This window comes from Stomoxys calcitrans, chromosome 1, assembly GCF_963082655.1.
Source record: "Stomoxys calcitrans chromosome 1, idStoCalc2.1, whole genome shotgun sequence".
NCBI lineage: Eukaryota > Metazoa > Arthropoda > Insecta > Diptera > Muscidae > Stomoxys > Stomoxys calcitrans.
The window spans coordinates 23,104,960-23,120,965 of NC_081552.1; the positions used below are offsets into that span (position 1 = coordinate 23,104,960).

Sequence of the window (16,006 nt, forward strand, 5' to 3'; positions counted from 1 at the left end):
TATTATGTCCTCGAGCGCGGACAGTGACTCGGCAGCCAATAGTGTCTTAGTCTTATTGCTAGTATCCGTCCAGATACCGTCGTACCTATAAGGAATTATTTTGCAGATCGAATCTGAAATACCACCACTCCACTCTACAATTCAACATTAGGTATGATGTTTAACATTTCTATTCGTTTATTAACTATTTGAACAAATTTCATAATAATTGCACGCTATTTTTGTAAATTTTCGTTGTTTTTCAACTCTAAGCTTCAGTGGCATCAAAGTTATCCTTTAAATTCAAAACCTCCTCCGATTGAAGGCTTGCTTTCTTTCTTACATCCTTAAGGGAACGGCCTTTAAAACCCCCCATATCGTTGCGCACTTCCTTGGCCCTTTGTATGGCCAATTGGGCCATAGGATTGCGATAAGCAGCTTTGGGTGATGGCACTGGTTGTTCATCATCATCGTCGTCATCTTCATCGCTTATGGGTAAAGGAGGTGGTGGATAAGAAGGTGGTTCTGAATCCACCCTATCCCCACCCACTGTTAACTTTTGAAATTGTGAGGTCATATGGCGATGTTTACGTATGGCAGACCAGCTATCCTCGTAATCCTCGTCTTGCTTTTGTAGGGAGCCAAATAGAGAAATTTTATTTGGTGAAACTACCACAGGTTGATAGGGATTTTCGTCTCGAGAATAGTTGAGATTAGATAATCTTTGCATGGGTATGGGTGGCTTTGTATGAGGACTATCATAGTCGTCTTCCTCCTCTTCTTCATCGGAGGGTGATTTGCGGGCAGGTATTAAATGCTCTTCGGTTTTAGAATCAAAAGTCACCTTACTTTTACGAGCTGGCTTTAAGGTGGTGGGTTCTTCGGGTTCAGTACCCATTTTGGATTCTTTGAGTATTGAAACCGTGGTCATACCCCGGGCATTCGACATCATGTTATAGGTAAGGGAGATATCTTCTTGTTTTTTTTGAGTATTGGGCTGCAGTTTTTCAAAATTTTCCCAATCATCATCAATGGTTTTGCCAAAGCCATTGGGACTGACGTTACCAAAGGAACTGTGTATAGAGCCCAGGGTTTTGGTGGGTGAGCTGGGTGTGCTGTTAGTGGGTGAAGCCAATTGTAAATCTTCTTTAAGCTCTAGAAAATCAGCCTCATTCATCTCAAAGGACTGACGTATACGGGAAAATTCTTCTTCTATGTTTTGGGCAAAATTTAATTCTAAATCCTTTTCCAAATCCTGCCATATGAGTTGGGATTTTTCGGCAGAAGCTTTGGCGGTGGTCATTTCCACATTATCCTCATAGACTTCTTCAGCATAGCTAAGATTTTTTACATTTGCTTCCATATCTTCGAAATCCTCAGCCTGGTAGGAGCGCGGAGCATATGCCGTGGGCCTTCTTTGATTTAAAGTGAATTTCTCTTGGTGGTTAAGTTGTTGCTCAAACTTGACTTTGGACTTTTTCTCCTCTGCATCTTCCTTCTCAGAGGCTACAAATGCCGTGGGCCTTCTTTGGTTTAAAGTGAATTTTTCTTCTAGCTGCACATCCACAAAGTCATCCTCAAATTTCACCTTATTTTTGGCAAGACTACTAGAATCATCATCCTCGTCGTCCTCCTCCTCATCTTCCTGGGTGCCGGATATGACATAGGCAGTCGGTCTTCTTTGGTTTAGGGTAAATTTTTCTTCAGGTTCTTGGAAGGGCCGAGAAGAGTCGTCTTGGAATCTGACTTTTTGTTTTGTTGAGTCTTCATCATCCTCTTCATCTTCCAGATTTTCCATGGATGATTTTAGAACATAGGCGGTAGGTCTTCTTTGGTTTAAGGTGAATTTTTCTTTGGCATTTTCATATGCAAAATTATCTTCGAATCTTACGAAATGATTTTGATGCGGTTTCTCTTCATCCTCCGCTTGGTTATCATCTGAGAATCCTATAACATATGCAGTGGGTCTTCTTTGGTTTAAGGTGAATTTTTGCTCTAAGGACTCCTCAAATCTGACCTTATGATCTGGGATATCTTCATTGACTTCTTTTTTGTCTTCTAAGGACCCAATGACATATGCCGTAGGTCTTCTTTGATTCAAGGTAAATTTTTCCTCCGAATCACCATCAAATCTGACCTTATGTTCTGTAACTTCTTCGTCCTCCTCCTCTTCTTTGTCTTCCAAGGATCCAATAACGTATGCCGTGGGTCTTCTTTGGTTTAAGGTAAATTTTTCCTCCAAGGAATCCTGAAATCTGACTTTGTGATCTCGGACTTCTTCGTCGTCATCCTCCTCCTCATTGTCTTCTAGGGATCCCACGACATAGGCGGTGGGTCTTCTTTGGTTTAAGGTGAACTTTTCTTCAACTTCATGCGCAAATTTAACTACAGGCTCATGTTCATCCTCATCTTCATAGTTTTCAGCAGATCGTATGATATATGCTGTGGGTCTTCTTTGGTTTAAGGTGAATTTATCTTCTTTCTGGTCTTCTTTGCCAAAACTATCTCCAAATCTAACTTGGTGCTCTTGAGGTTCTTCCTCCTCTTCTTCATCCCTTAAGGAACTGACCACATATGCTGTGGGTCTTCTTTGATTCAAAGTAAATTTTTCATCTGCTTCTTCCTCGGTTGGAAAGGACTTATCAAATCTCACCTCATGAGTTTGTTGGTGAGCTTTAAAGTGTTGATTTTGTTTATAGCTGGGACTATCCTCAACGCCAGATATTTGATCGGAGTCATCTACAAAGGCCAAGGTTTGCGGGGTGAACTCGTTTTCCATATCAATGACAACTTTCTGTTCATTGAAAGAAAATATTTCTTCTAGTCTATCCGAGGCAACGGGAGTCACATTAGGGCCATCCACCGCAGAGGACTTTTCTGATTTGTTTCCTATAGCAATAACTTTCCTGGCATGTGGTGTGGGTTTTCCCTTTGAATTGGAAAGATTTTCCTCTTTGAAATCTGCAATTTTTTCGATATCAGGTTCTTTGTTTAAAGATTGTTCTGACTTATGATTTCCATAACTGTGATTTTCACGATTTAGGTATGGTTTTTGAGTTTCAAAAAATGTCTCCTTTTCATAAAACCTCTGCTGCTCTCTCCATTTGAAAGATTCCTCATATAAGTTGCCATTTGCCTCTTTTTTCCTGCTACTTCCATCAACAAAATGTTTGTATGCTTCTTCCTCAACTCCCATATGTTTGGCATTTTTTTGCAGCGAGGATTTTTCAAACGTTTCTATGGCCTCATTTATCTCACAGATATCAGGACTGGTGGGATTTTGATAGATAATTTCCTGATTCCTCAAAGTTTCTAGGAGTTCATAGTCCTGGTAGTCGTAGAACTTTCTGACTTCCTCTTGGCGATAGTCCCTAAGGTCTTCCTCAAAATCCACATCATCATAGCGTATATAACCCGTGGGTCTTCGATCTCCGAATTTTTCAAAGCGTGGCTCTTCCAAATCATCGATTTTGGTAAGATCCTCAGTAGGTTTATAGAAACCTGTGGATCTTCTCTCCACCACCTTGCGATGTTCGGGTATCGATATGGATTGAGAACTTTTAAGCAAGCGATGTGACTTTTCCACATCATTTTGTTGTTGTTTGGCTGAGGTGGAACTGCTGCGACTTACACGTTTGGGAACCACAGGAACTTCTTCCATCACAATATCTCTTTCAGATCTCAAAACTGGTGCCACAGAAACCTTTTCCACCTCCTTAAAGTTTAAAGAGGTGGTTTCAGTAATTAGTTCCTGTTGTTTGGGAACAACATTCGATGGAACAGGGGCAACAAAATTGGAGGAATTTTTCTGAAAGGCTCCTGGAGAATTATCTGAAGGTAACGCATTTGTATAGGATTCGCTCAGCTCTTCAAAGGCTGTTGATTGTACATACAGGGGCCTTCTTTTATTTCGGGGTGGCGGCATCAGTAAAGAAGGAGCACTTTCCGCTTGACGTATACGCACCGCTGTAATTATTCACAAACAAATAAGAATTTTTGATTTTCTATGTAGCTATGTAGTTAAGTGATAAACTTACGTGGCAATTGGGAAGATCCTTCAATAAGGATATCATCCTCCTTTGTTTGTCGAAAGGAACCATAAACTTGAACATTGTGATATACCTAAAAAAAAGTTCTTTTTAGTACCATTTACCAAGAAATAGGGTAATTTAAGTAACCTTTATCCAGTGATATGCTGCTTTACTTCTCCTGGGTTTTAGTACCTTTTCTCGTGGGAAAGGCAAGTTTGAGTGCCTTTTCCCATGGGAAAGGCTGGTTTTGATGCCTTTGCCCAAGAAAAAGGGTAATTTTAGGACTTTTTCTCAAAGAAAGAATAGTTTTGCTACCATCTTCGAAAGGAAAGGGTAGTGTTTTAGTACCATCTCCTAGGGAAATAGTAGTTTTAATACCATCTCTCAAGGGATAGGGTAGTTTTAGTATCTTTTGCAAAGAGAAAGGGCAATTTTGGTTACTTTTAATAATTTTTCCCAAAGCAAAGTATAGTTTTAGTACCTTTTCCCTAGGGAAAGAGTGATTTTAGCACATTTTCTTAAGAGTACCTTATCTCAAGGGAAAGAGTAGGTTTAGTAGCTTTTTCCAAGGAAAAGGTTATTTTTCGTACCCTATACCAAGGGAAAGGGTAGTTTTAATTTTTATACCTTTTGCCAAAGAAAAAGATAAGTTTTAGTACCATTTCCCACGGGAAAGGTGAGTTTATATGCCTTTTCTCAGGGGAAAATATGAATTTTAGTACCTTTTCCCAGGGGAATCGTAAGTTTTAGTATCTTTTTCCCAGGGGAAAGGTGAGTTTTAGGACCATTTCCCAGGGGAAAGGTAAGTTTTAGTACCTATTCCCCAGATATTTTCAGTATCTTTTCCAAAGGTAGTTTTAGAACCTTTTCAGAAGGTAGTTTTTGTACCTTTTCCCAAGGTAGTTTTTGTACCTTTTCCCAAGGTAGTTTTTGTACCTTTTCCCAAGGTAGTTTCAGTACCTTTCCCATGGTAGTTTTAGTATTTTTTTCCCAAGGAAATTGTCGTTTTAGTACCTATTCCCAAGTTTTAGTATCTTTTCCCAAGGAAATTATAGTTTTAGTACCTATTCCCAAGTTTTAGAACCTTTTCCCAAGGGAATGAGCAGTTTTAATACCTTTTGCCAGTGGAAAAGGTGAGTTTTATGGGTCAGCTTTAGTTGAGTTGCCAAAGGCAAAATTTGTTATAGCAAATTCCATTTGCCGAGGGAACGGGTAGCTTTAGTAACTTTTCTCAAGGGAAAAAATAGTTTCAGCACTGTCTCCCAAGGGAACGGGCAGTTTTAGTGACTTTTCCCAATGGCAAGGGTTGTAACAGTACCTTTTCGCAAGGGAAAGGATAGTTTTAATAATTTTAGTACCTTTTCGCAACGGAATTCGTAGGTTTGGTACCTTTTAACAAAGAAAAGGGAAGAAACGGGATGTTTTAGTGCATTTTACATAGGGAAAGGGGTGTTTTAGTACATTTTACCAAGGAAAAGGGATGTTTTAGTAAATTTTACCTAGGAAAAGGGATAATTTAGTACGTTTTTTTTTTTTAAGGAAATAGATAGTTTCAGTACCTATTGCAGAGGAAAAGGATGGTTTTAGTACCAATGGGAAGAGATAATTTTATTACCTTTTTGCAAAGTATGGGTAGGTTTAATACCTTTTGACAATGAAAAGAAAAGTTTAAGTAGCTTTTCCCGAGGGAAAGGGTAGTTTTAGTACATTTTATAAAACGTAGGGAAAGGGGTGCTTTAGTACATTTTACCAAGAAAAAAGAATGTTTTAGTACTTTTTAACAAGAAAAAGGGATGTTGTAGTACCTTTTGACAAGGAAAAGGGATGTTTTAGTAAATTTTTTCAAAGTAAAGTGTAATTTTACTACCTTTTACCGAAGGAAAGGGTAGTTTTAGTACGTTTTTTCAAGGAATAATTTGAGTACCTTTTCGCAAGGGAATGGGTTGTTTTAGTACATTTTACATAGGAAAAGGGCTATTTGAGTGCATTTTACCAAAGAAAAGGAATATTTTAGTACATTTTATCATGGGAAAGGGATTTTGTAGTACATTTTCCCAATGAATAGGGTCGTTGTACTATCTTTTTACGTGGGAAAGGGTAGCTTTAGTACATTTTACTAAGGAAAGGGAATGTTTTAATACATTTTACCAAGGACAGGGGATGCTGAAATATCTTTTCCGAAGGAAAAGAGAAGTCGAGGCACAAATTCCCAAGGGAAAAGGTAATTTTACTATATTTTGCCTAAGGGGTATTGTTTTTCAAGGGAATAGATTGTTTTAGCACATTTTGCCGAGGGAAAGGATGGTTTTAGTACGATTTCCAAAGGGAAAGGATATTTTACTGCCTTTTCGGAAGGGAATAGGTAGTTTGAGTACCTTTTGCCAATGGAAAGGGAAGTTAAAGTACCTTTTTCCAAGAGAACAATACATCCTACATAGGAAAAGGAGAATTTTAGTACATTTTACCAAGGTAAAGGGAAGTTTTTGTACATCTCAAAGGTAGGGGTAGCGTTAATATCTTTCTTACCTTTCCCTCGGCAAAATATACTAAAGGTACCTTTTTTCAAGCAGAAAGATTTCTCCAGTACCTTTTGCCGAGAGAAAGAATGGGTTTCGTACCTAATTTCAGGCGAAAGGGTAATTTTAGAGCTTTTCCCGATGGAAAGGGTAATTTTGAGTAATTTTTCCAATGCAAAGAATAGTTTTAGACCTTTTGTACAGGGAAAAGATAGTTTAGTACCGTTTCCCAATTTTTAGTAACCTTTTTTTAAGGCAAAGGGTATTTTTTGTACCTTTTTTCAAGCGAAAGGATACTTTCAGTACCTTTTCCCAAAGGAAAGAGTATGTTTGCCTTAAAAGATTCGTTTTGGCACGATTTCTCCTAAAAAAGTGCAGTTTTTATTTCCTTTCCCTTTAGAAAGGCTAGTGTTTGTACTATAACCTCTAAAAAAGTGCAGTTTTGGTACTTTATCCCAAGGGAAAGGGCAGTTTTGGCCAAAGGGTAGTTGTTCTTCCCATTTAAGGGCCAACATTAGTTTTTGTACCCTTTCGAGGTCACAGGGTAGTTTTGGTACCCTTTTGTGCCCCTTTGAGGATTTGCACCCCTTCCTATGGAAGGCGTTTAGTACCTAATTTCAAAAAAAAAAAAAAATTAGAAAAATTAAATCACTTTGTTTTTATACCCTTTTCCATTAGAAAGACTCGGAGGTCAGAGAGTGTTTGCACGATATTTGGTAAATAAATATTAAAAATTATTTCAGGTTACACGTATCCTGGGAAGGTTTAGGTTAAGGTTAATTGGATAGCTCAGCCTGAAAGGTAAGTTCACTGGTGAAAAATGATGATGATGAAATACAATGTCCCCCGCTCCGCCCCGAAGGGTAGACGAGATATGAAAAATACAAGAAATGTAGGAATCGAATAGGTAGCCAGCGCCAATCCAGCACGCGAAAGCTTCCCCGGAGCGTAAGACCGCATCCACTCAAGAATTCACTCCAAGTCTCAGGTAGGGATCCCAAAGTCAACTTTCGACTAATCGATTAGTCCACATTTTGTGTAAAAAATGCGAAGTCGACTTCGAAAGGTGAGATCACTGGTGAAAAATTATGATGATGAAATACACTGTCCCCCGCTCCGCCCCGAAGGGTAAACGAGATATGAATAATACAAGAAATATAGGAATAGAATAGGTAGCCAGCGTCAATCCAGCAAGCGAGTGCATCCCCGGAGCGTAAGCCCGCACTCACTCAAGTATTCAATCTCCAAGTGTCAAGTAGGGATTCCAAAGTCAACTTTCGAATAATCGTTTAGTCGAATTTTTGTGTAAAAAACGCGAAGTCGACTTTCAATGAATTAAAAGTCGAATAACCGATTTTGAAGTCGAATAGTCGAAAAGAAAACAAGCTGCACAGAGATATTTGTCTAAAATATAGCAAGTGACAATTTTTCGGCATGGTAAAAGAATATTCCAATCCATTGAAGAGTCGAACAATATTTTAAAGTAGCTCCCATATAAGGGTACATTTCACAAATAGAGAGTTTTGCGCCGAATTTAGCGAAGTCTAAATGGAATTTAGAATAGACTCCGATTTGGCGAAAGCTATCTGATTTCATGTTTAATTTCATTATTGAAAAATGGTCTTCATTAATGCCGGATACATAAAATCGGATAGAATGGTGATAACTTTGTGTTTCTTTTGGGGTTTATAGAGGACTTGATAAACAATAAAAGTTCGTTACTCATATGTGCAAAAAAAAGGGATATTCTACTTGGGTTTTAACACTCAGAGTAACACTAGTTGAAAGTCGTCAACTACAAAAAAGGGGAGTGTAAACGGGAATATATAAACTTTTGCATTAAGCCATATTGGCTTGTAAATGGCGGGGTGGTTTTGATAAAAAAAGTGCGCCAATTTTTCATTTTAAATTCTTCATAATAACTCCCCTTTATGAAAATACAAAGAAATGATTATATCTTCATGGCAAAAGTCTACGAAGACTTATAGGAAATAGAAAATTATTTAGAAAATTTTGGAAATTTTTGATAAAAAGTCGATACATCTATTGGGTTGCCCAAAAAGTAATTGCGGATTACCCATGTATGTATCTGTGAAGACTCCCCAGAGACACATTTGCAAGTTCGCTGAGATTAGAGAAGAACCGCCTTCCTAGGATGGAAAGCCTATGCCCATGTAGGCCCGGGCGTAGGTCGGACACTCATGCGCACGGTCATATGGCTATAACCGTACTCAGTAACCCCTTATCATAGGCCAGCAACGTCTCGTCCTTGTCCGGTCAACAGCTGGCCATCCACAGACCTAGCCACCGCCACCGCACTAGCCATCTCCTCTACTATTTTCAAAAGTTCGGCAAAAGGCATCTGTGCAAGACCGGCCACAGGTCTGTTTGCCGTGAAGGATCCCCTCCTGGCATACTGATTCGCCTTCTCATTTTCCAGAGCACCGATGTGTCCGAGAACCAAAGCCAACACAACTTCTTGAGCCAGGAGCCCGTTAGGAGGGCTCCCTACGCACTTCGACCTCATCGTTCTTGAATCCAAGGCCTTGAGGGCCGCCATACTATCCACAATGTGGACATATATCCTGAGTTTCTAAATTTGCAGGTCCATCCTCCAAATCTCTTTTGTGGGCAACGTTATGGCACAGACCTTTGCCCGAAGGATCGTGCACTCGTCCGTCGAACTGGCATACCGATGTCGAGTGTCTCTGAGTAGACCCCCAATCCCGTCCCTCACTCGATCCTCAAGCTGTCAGTGAAGACCCAGTTCTCATCCAAGTCAAACACTGCATCCGCCTACCACTCCTCCCTTCCGGGATAGCGATTCTGGAGCAACATTTCCCAGGTAGTCTGAAAACCTTCTCTGCCTACCTGTTGCATCCATGGCCTCTAGAATGGAGCAGTGGGAAAGCATCTAATAAGGTTAGGGTGTAAACTTCCGTATTAGTTGAGGAGTTGATGCCCATTGAACTGAGGAAATAAATCCGCCTAAAACAGTCTAAGCGGTAAAAGCCATTTTTATTTTTTTTTTTCGTATATATATATTTATTTTTTATTGATTAATTTATCTTTATTCATAATTGTGTATAATAATAATGTGACATATACTGTGGGTCTTCTTTGTTTTAATGTAAGGTACCCTCTAATCCGACCTGGATTTAATGTCTGACCTTAATGTCTGGCAAAGACTTTCTATGATTTAGGGGGATCCGTAAATCTGACTTTCTGATTTGATTGATTATTCTTGATTGTCGTAAAAATCTAAGACCATCTATCCATGTCCGACCGTCTGTCTGTTGAAATCACTCTACAGTCTTTGAAAATAAGGATGTTGAGCTGAAACTTTGCACATATTCTTTTTTTTTGGCCATAGGCAGGTTAAGTTCGATGATGGGCTATATCGAACTATATCTTGATATAGCCCGCATCTGCAGATTTAAGGCACATTTATTATACGATGTCACTTAAATTTGGGACAATGAGTTATGTTATGCTCCTCCACATCCCTGTTCAATACGTTCCAAATTTTGATATACGTAGCTGCCATATAATAGACCGATCTCTCGATCGGGCCTATAAAAGCGAATCTCTTGTACGATTTCACTGAAATTCGGGACACTAAGTTATGTTAGGCCGCTCGACATACTTGTTTAATTTGTCCCAGATTGGTCTAGATTTGGATATAGCTGACATATAGACCGATCTCACGATTGAGGTCTTGTGCCCTTTTATTGTCCGATTTCTTAGAAATTTTATTAAACGAGTTGTGTTAGGATCTTCGTTCTCCCGATTTAAGGGTAAGGTAAATTTGTCAACCGATTTCGCTGAAATCGAGCATAATAAGTTCTGCTAGGCTCTTCATCATTCGTACCGAGTTTGGTTAAGATCGGATAATTTGTCGAAATAGCTGCTATATATACCGATCTCCCGATTTAAGTTCTTGAGATAATAAAAACACGTTTATTACTCGGTTTCGCTGAAATGCGACACAGTGGTCTATGTTAGACTCTTCGGTTTATATTTGGAAATAGCTGTCGTATATCTCCCAATTAAAGTTCTTAGGTCCATAAAAATTTTTTAACCGATAAACTTGATACAATGACAGTATATAGATATATGTCTGCTATGGGTTCATAAATGGTGCATAAATTTAGATATAGCTCTCATATAAACCGATGTCCCGATTTGACTTCTTAAACCCCTGGAAGCAGCAATTTTTGTCAGTTTTGGCTAAAATTTTGCATATAGTGTGCTATTATGACTTCCAACCAGTGAGCCAAGTACGGTGCGAACCGGTCTATAAACTGATATCGCTCCCATATAAACCGATTTCCCGGTTTGACTTCTTAAACCCCTGGAAGCAGCAATTTTTGTCCGTTTTGGCTAAAATTTAGCATATAGTGTTCTGTTATGGCTTCCAACTAGTGTGCCAAGTACGGTCCGAATCGGCCTATAACCTGATATAGCTCCCATATAAACCGATCTCCCTATTTGACTTTTTGGGCCCTTACAAGCCGCAAAATTCCAGCAACTGTGCCAAGTACGGTCCGCATCAGTCTATAACCTGATATAGCTCTCATGTAAACCGGTCTCTCGACCATCCTTGTTCGGTTCCTAGAAGCTTTAATTTTTGCTGGTTTAACAGAAGTTTGGTATCCATTGTGGTGGGGTCCCAAGATTCGGCCCGGCCGAACTTAGCACGCTGTTACTTGTTTCATTTTTATATCCACCACTATAGGATACGGGGGTATATTCATTTAGTTATTCCGTTTGCAAAACATCGAAGTATCCATTTCCGACCCTACAAAGTGTATATTTTTCTGATCGTCGTGAAATTCCAAGACGATTTAACGATGTCTGTGTGTCTGTCCGTCAGTTCTAATTACGCTACAGTCTTTAAAAATTGAGATATTGAGTTAACATCTTGCACAGACTCTTATTTTATTTCTTCTATACGCAGGTTAAGTTCTTGAACTATATTTGGATATAGCTGCCATATAGATCGATCTGGCGATTTAGAGTCTTAAGCCCGTAAAAGCCGCATTTTTAACCCGATTCCGCTGAAATTTGAAACAGGAAGTTGTTTGAGAGACCCCGATATTCAAATCGAATATTAGACGATATTTACCTATAGCTGCCACATAGACCGATATGCCGGTTTAGGGTCTTAAACCCGTAACAGGCGCATTTATTATCCGATTTCGATGAAATTAGAAACAGTTTGCCCCTGTTCCTTAGTGGAATGTTCATGGGCAAAATTTGCATTTTTGCATTTGCATTTGAGTTGTTTTAAGCCTCCCGACATCTGAATCAAATATGATTCAGATCGGACCATATTTAGATATAGCTGTCATATAGGCCGATCTGCGAATTTTGGCCCTTAAGCCCACCAAAGCCGCAATTATAATCCGATTTTAAATATGATTCACATCGTTCTATATTCAGATATTACTGCCATATAGAACGATGTGCCGATTATGGGTCTTAAGCCCATAAAAACCTCAATTATTATCCGATTTCGCTAAAATTTGAAATAGTGGGTTGTTTTAGGGGAGGACACCGTGGCGCAGAGGTTAGTAAGTCCGCCTGTGACGCCGAACGCCTGGGTTCAAACCCCGGCGTGGAAATCAGAAATTTTTTCAGCGGACCTGAATCAAATGTGATCCAGACCAGCCCTCATTTGCATATTACTATGGATGTGGTAGTGGAGTAGTTATAAAAGAGGGTGGTTAATTTATCCATGGTGGTGGGTATCCAAAGTTTTTACTTGTTTTTTTTTACTTTCTTAATTTTTATTTCTTTATTTTTTTTTTTTGTTTATTTTTATACCCACCACCGACGGATGGGGGTATTTTCATTTTGTCATTCCGTTTGCAACACATCGAAATATCCATTTCCGACCCTATAAAGTATACATATTCTTGATCAGCGTAAAAATCTACGACGATCTAGACATGTCCGTCCGTCTGTCTGTTGAAATCACGTTACAGTCTTCAAAAATAGAGATATTGAGCTGAAACAGGTTAAGTTCGAAGATGGGCCATATCGGACTATATCTTGATATAGCCCCCATATAGACCGATCCGCCGATTTAGGGTCTTAGGCCCATAAAAGCCACATTTATTATCCGATTTTGCTGAAATTTGGGACGGTACGTTGCCATAGGCCCCTCGACATCCTCCGTCAATATGGCTCAGATCGGTTCAGATTTGGATATAGCTGCCATATAGACCGATCCTCCGATTTACGGTCTTAGGCCCATAAAAGCCACATTTATTATTCGATTTTGCTGAAATTTGGAAAAGTGAGTTATCTTAGGTCCTTCGACATCCTCCATCAATATGGTTTAGATCGGTTCAGATTTGGATATAGCTGCCATATAGACTGATCCTCCGATTGAGGGTCATAGGCCCATAAATGCTACATTTATTATCCGATTTTGCTGGAATTTGGGACAGTACATTGCCTTAGACCCTTCGACATCTTCCGTCGATATGGCTCAGATCGGTTCAGATTTGGATATAGCTGCCATATAGACCGATCCTCCAATTTAGGGTCTTAGGCCCATAAAAGCCACATTTATTGTCCGATTTTGCTGGAATTTGGGACAGTACATTGACTTAGGCGCCTCGACATCCTCCGTCAATATAGCTCAGATCGGTTCAGATTTGGATATAGCTGCCACATAGACCGATCCTCCAATTTAGGGTCTTAGGCCCATAAAAGCCACATTTATTGTCCGATTTTGCTGAAATTTGGAAAAGTGAGTTATCTTAGACCCTTCGACATCCTCCGTCGATATGGCTCAGATCGGTCCAGATTTGCATATAGCTGCCTTATAGACCGATCTCCCGGTTTTAGGTTTTGGGGCCATAAAAAGCGCATTTATTGTCCGATGTTGCCGAAATTTAGGACAAAGAGTAAAGTTAAGCCCCTCCATATATATCTGCAATTTGGTCTAGATCGATCAAGATTTGCATATAGCTGCCATATAGATCGATCTCTCGATTTAAAGTCTTGGCCCCATAAAAGGCGCTGTTTTAATCCGATTGCACTAAGATTTGACACACTGACTTATGTTATGCTTTTCGGCATCCGTGTCGTATATAGTTCAGATCGGTTTATTTTTAGATATAGCTACTAAAAAGACCAATATTTTGTTATATACAATTGAACAATGAGTTTTACTTATTAGTATTTGGTCCAAATCGGAACATATATTGATATAGCTGCTATGGGGCATAAGGTATGAGTTTTGCACCGGATTTGGACGAAAGGTGGTTTACATATATATCCGAGGTGGTGGGTGTCCAAAGTTCGCCCCGGCCGAACTTAACGCCTTTTTACTTGTTATATAGTTTTTTGTAACTGATTTAATTATTTTTTTATTATTATTATTTTTTTTTATTATTTATTGTGTGGTAATACCTTCGGCACTTAAGATGTCTCTTGAATTTTGTTTATTTAAGTAAATAGGGCCTTAAAAGCCCTCACTCAAATTACTACTGCTTTACAGCATTAGTTCCTTCACGTACACTTTAAGAATAGAATGACACTTGTTGTGGTAGTACCCACTTTTTACAAATACTCCCTGCTACTTTAAGTAGAGTGTGGTGGCTCTCCTCAAATATAAATGCTAAAATCGAATAACTATTTTATTTACTTTCTCACTACGGCTTAAGGTGTTATTGTTGTTATTTGTTTTATTTAATTATTATTTTTTTTTTTTAACAAATATCAACATTGGGCCCACATACTTTTCCGTTTTGAAAATCCAACTATGTATGCGCTCATAACATTTCGCATATCAGTCGTACATGGTCGTAGTTATAGTAAATACTGAGAACGCTCTATGTGAGTAATGCGTCATCTACGTAACCACTAACCAAGCAGCCATCATATAAAAAAATCTTATCTAAACAAAAAAAAGATATATATATATATATATATAAAACTTTGTATTTTGTTGTTTTGTGTCACGCCAAGGCAATTTGAATTCTTTATTAAGGGTGCATTTAATCTTAATTTGCACTCTTGCAAGATCAGCACGTATCCAAGTGGTATCTTGGAGGAAGAACTGCATTTAAGGCAGTTAGAGATTTTCATAGATGTTTTTATTTCGTTTGTGTTTCTTGTGTTTGTTAAGGGGTTTCTTTCCCCTCGTCCACTTACTTGTTGTGACAAACGTTTATCTCTGGAAAACCTTGGTTTCTTTTCCCTTCTCGCCACCACTGCACTTGGTGAGGCTTCCTTATTGGAGGATTTATTTTCTTCCGTTGATTGCTCGAAACTTAGGCGATGTTTGAACCACCACAGCTTTATACCCACCACTGTGCATATCATACACATAAGGAAGCCCCAGGGTCCTAATATGGCTCCAGCCAAAGGAGAATTTTCTTGAATAAAACAGAGGACAATAAAAAAATAAAACCCTTCATTAAAGTTAGCCACCTTTGTCATACCTTGAGAGTTAAAGTTAATTTTTGCCATCATTACTAATTTAGTTAAACATTTATTTAGTTTTTTTTTCGTTGCTGTTTTGTTGTTGTTCGCCTATATATTTAAAGTTTCATCATATTTTTTTTTTTGTTTTTCCTTATCTTTGACTTTTTGTGTTTTTCGATATTATTTTTCTTACACTTTGCTCTTCTTACTACTTCAATTTTTCACATTTCACAAAATATAGATATTGCTTATTTAACCCGGCCGTTCGTTCGTTCCGCCGACATGCGTTTCACAATAAGTCCCCGATTCGTTTGGAGGCGCGTTATGATATGTGGCCTATAGGTCTCAGTTTTAGTTTTTACCCACATCTGTGTGTTACTGTGTGGAGAGCTCACCACAAAGTTGTTTTGTTTTATTATAACAGCCATCATTTCAGTTTATTTCTTTGTTTTTGTTTTTACTGTAGCTGTTGTTGCTACTTTTCAAGTAAAGTTCCTCATAAAGGTGTTCGTTCTATTTTATCAATATCAAGTGATTGCTGATAAAGATTTGCGCGCAATAATGCTCTCTTAACAGCACTCTCTTAAATTTTCTTTCTCATTTTTATGGGTATATACATATGTTGGCAAGAAACGAGTATAAGGAAAATAACGGTAAATAACCCACCCGGCCGACACGGGATAGCTATGAGCACCACACAGGCTGGAACTTTGAGCTTCGACTTGTGTGGTGACCATCGTTATCAAGGGAAGCATAGCTGAAAGCTACCGGGCGCGTCCACAGGTTGCGGAGTAGCTGCAAATGTGGCCGCGGGCAGTCAGCGATTTTCGAGAGGAGAGTCTCAGTGAGGAGTCATGTGGCACTGGCTCTTAATTAAATACTGAGTGCCAATGATACTCGAGAGGACAAGGCGAATTATTGGCGCCTTCAAATTACCAATGGCCAACATCAGCGTCTGTTCCCAGGCTAGGGGCGGCTGGAGGCGAGCGTCGGATCTCCCACAAAACCCATGCGGTTGGGGCTCTGGGCCAGTAA

The 16,006-nt window shown here is 39.1% G+C and overlaps 2 protein-coding genes across 6 annotated transcripts in view; one reads left to right on the plus strand and one right to left on the minus strand.

The window, feature by feature from the left end:
• The window catches only part of LOC106095665 (phosphatidylinositol 4-phosphate 3-kinase C2 domain-containing subunit beta), a 191,114-nt gene that overhangs the window by 153,538 nt on the left and 21,570 nt on the right, over positions 1-16,006 (plus strand). The gene's annotated exons all lie outside the window — the stretch shown is intronic.
• Positions 153-15,370, minus strand: LOC106095666 (probable serine/threonine-protein kinase kinX). Its single transcript, XM_013262949.2, has 4 exons — positions 14,989-15,370; positions 14,699-14,922; positions 4,017-4,101; positions 153-3,945 (listed from the first exon to the last, which is right to left on the minus strand). The coding sequence occupies exons 1-4, from the start codon at positions 15,017-15,019 to the stop codon at positions 248-250; spliced, it is 4,038 nt and encodes a 1,345-aa protein (XP_013118403.2). The 5' UTR covers positions 15,020-15,370; the 3' UTR covers positions 153-247.

Bases quoted from the DNA above. Each gene is read 5' to 3' on its own strand.
- LOC106095666 (XM_013262949.2), bottom strand. From the start codon at position 15,019: ATGATGGCAAAAATTAACTTTAACTCTCAAG. The intron at 14,923-14,988 runs GTATGACAAAGG...GTTTTATTCAAG, and splicing joins AATTAACTTTAACTCTCAAG to AAAATTCTCCTTTGGCTGGA. The intron at 4,102-14,698 runs GTAAGTGGACGA...ACTTTTTTTTAG, and splicing joins ATAAACGTTTGTCACAACAA to GTATATCACAATGTTCAAGT.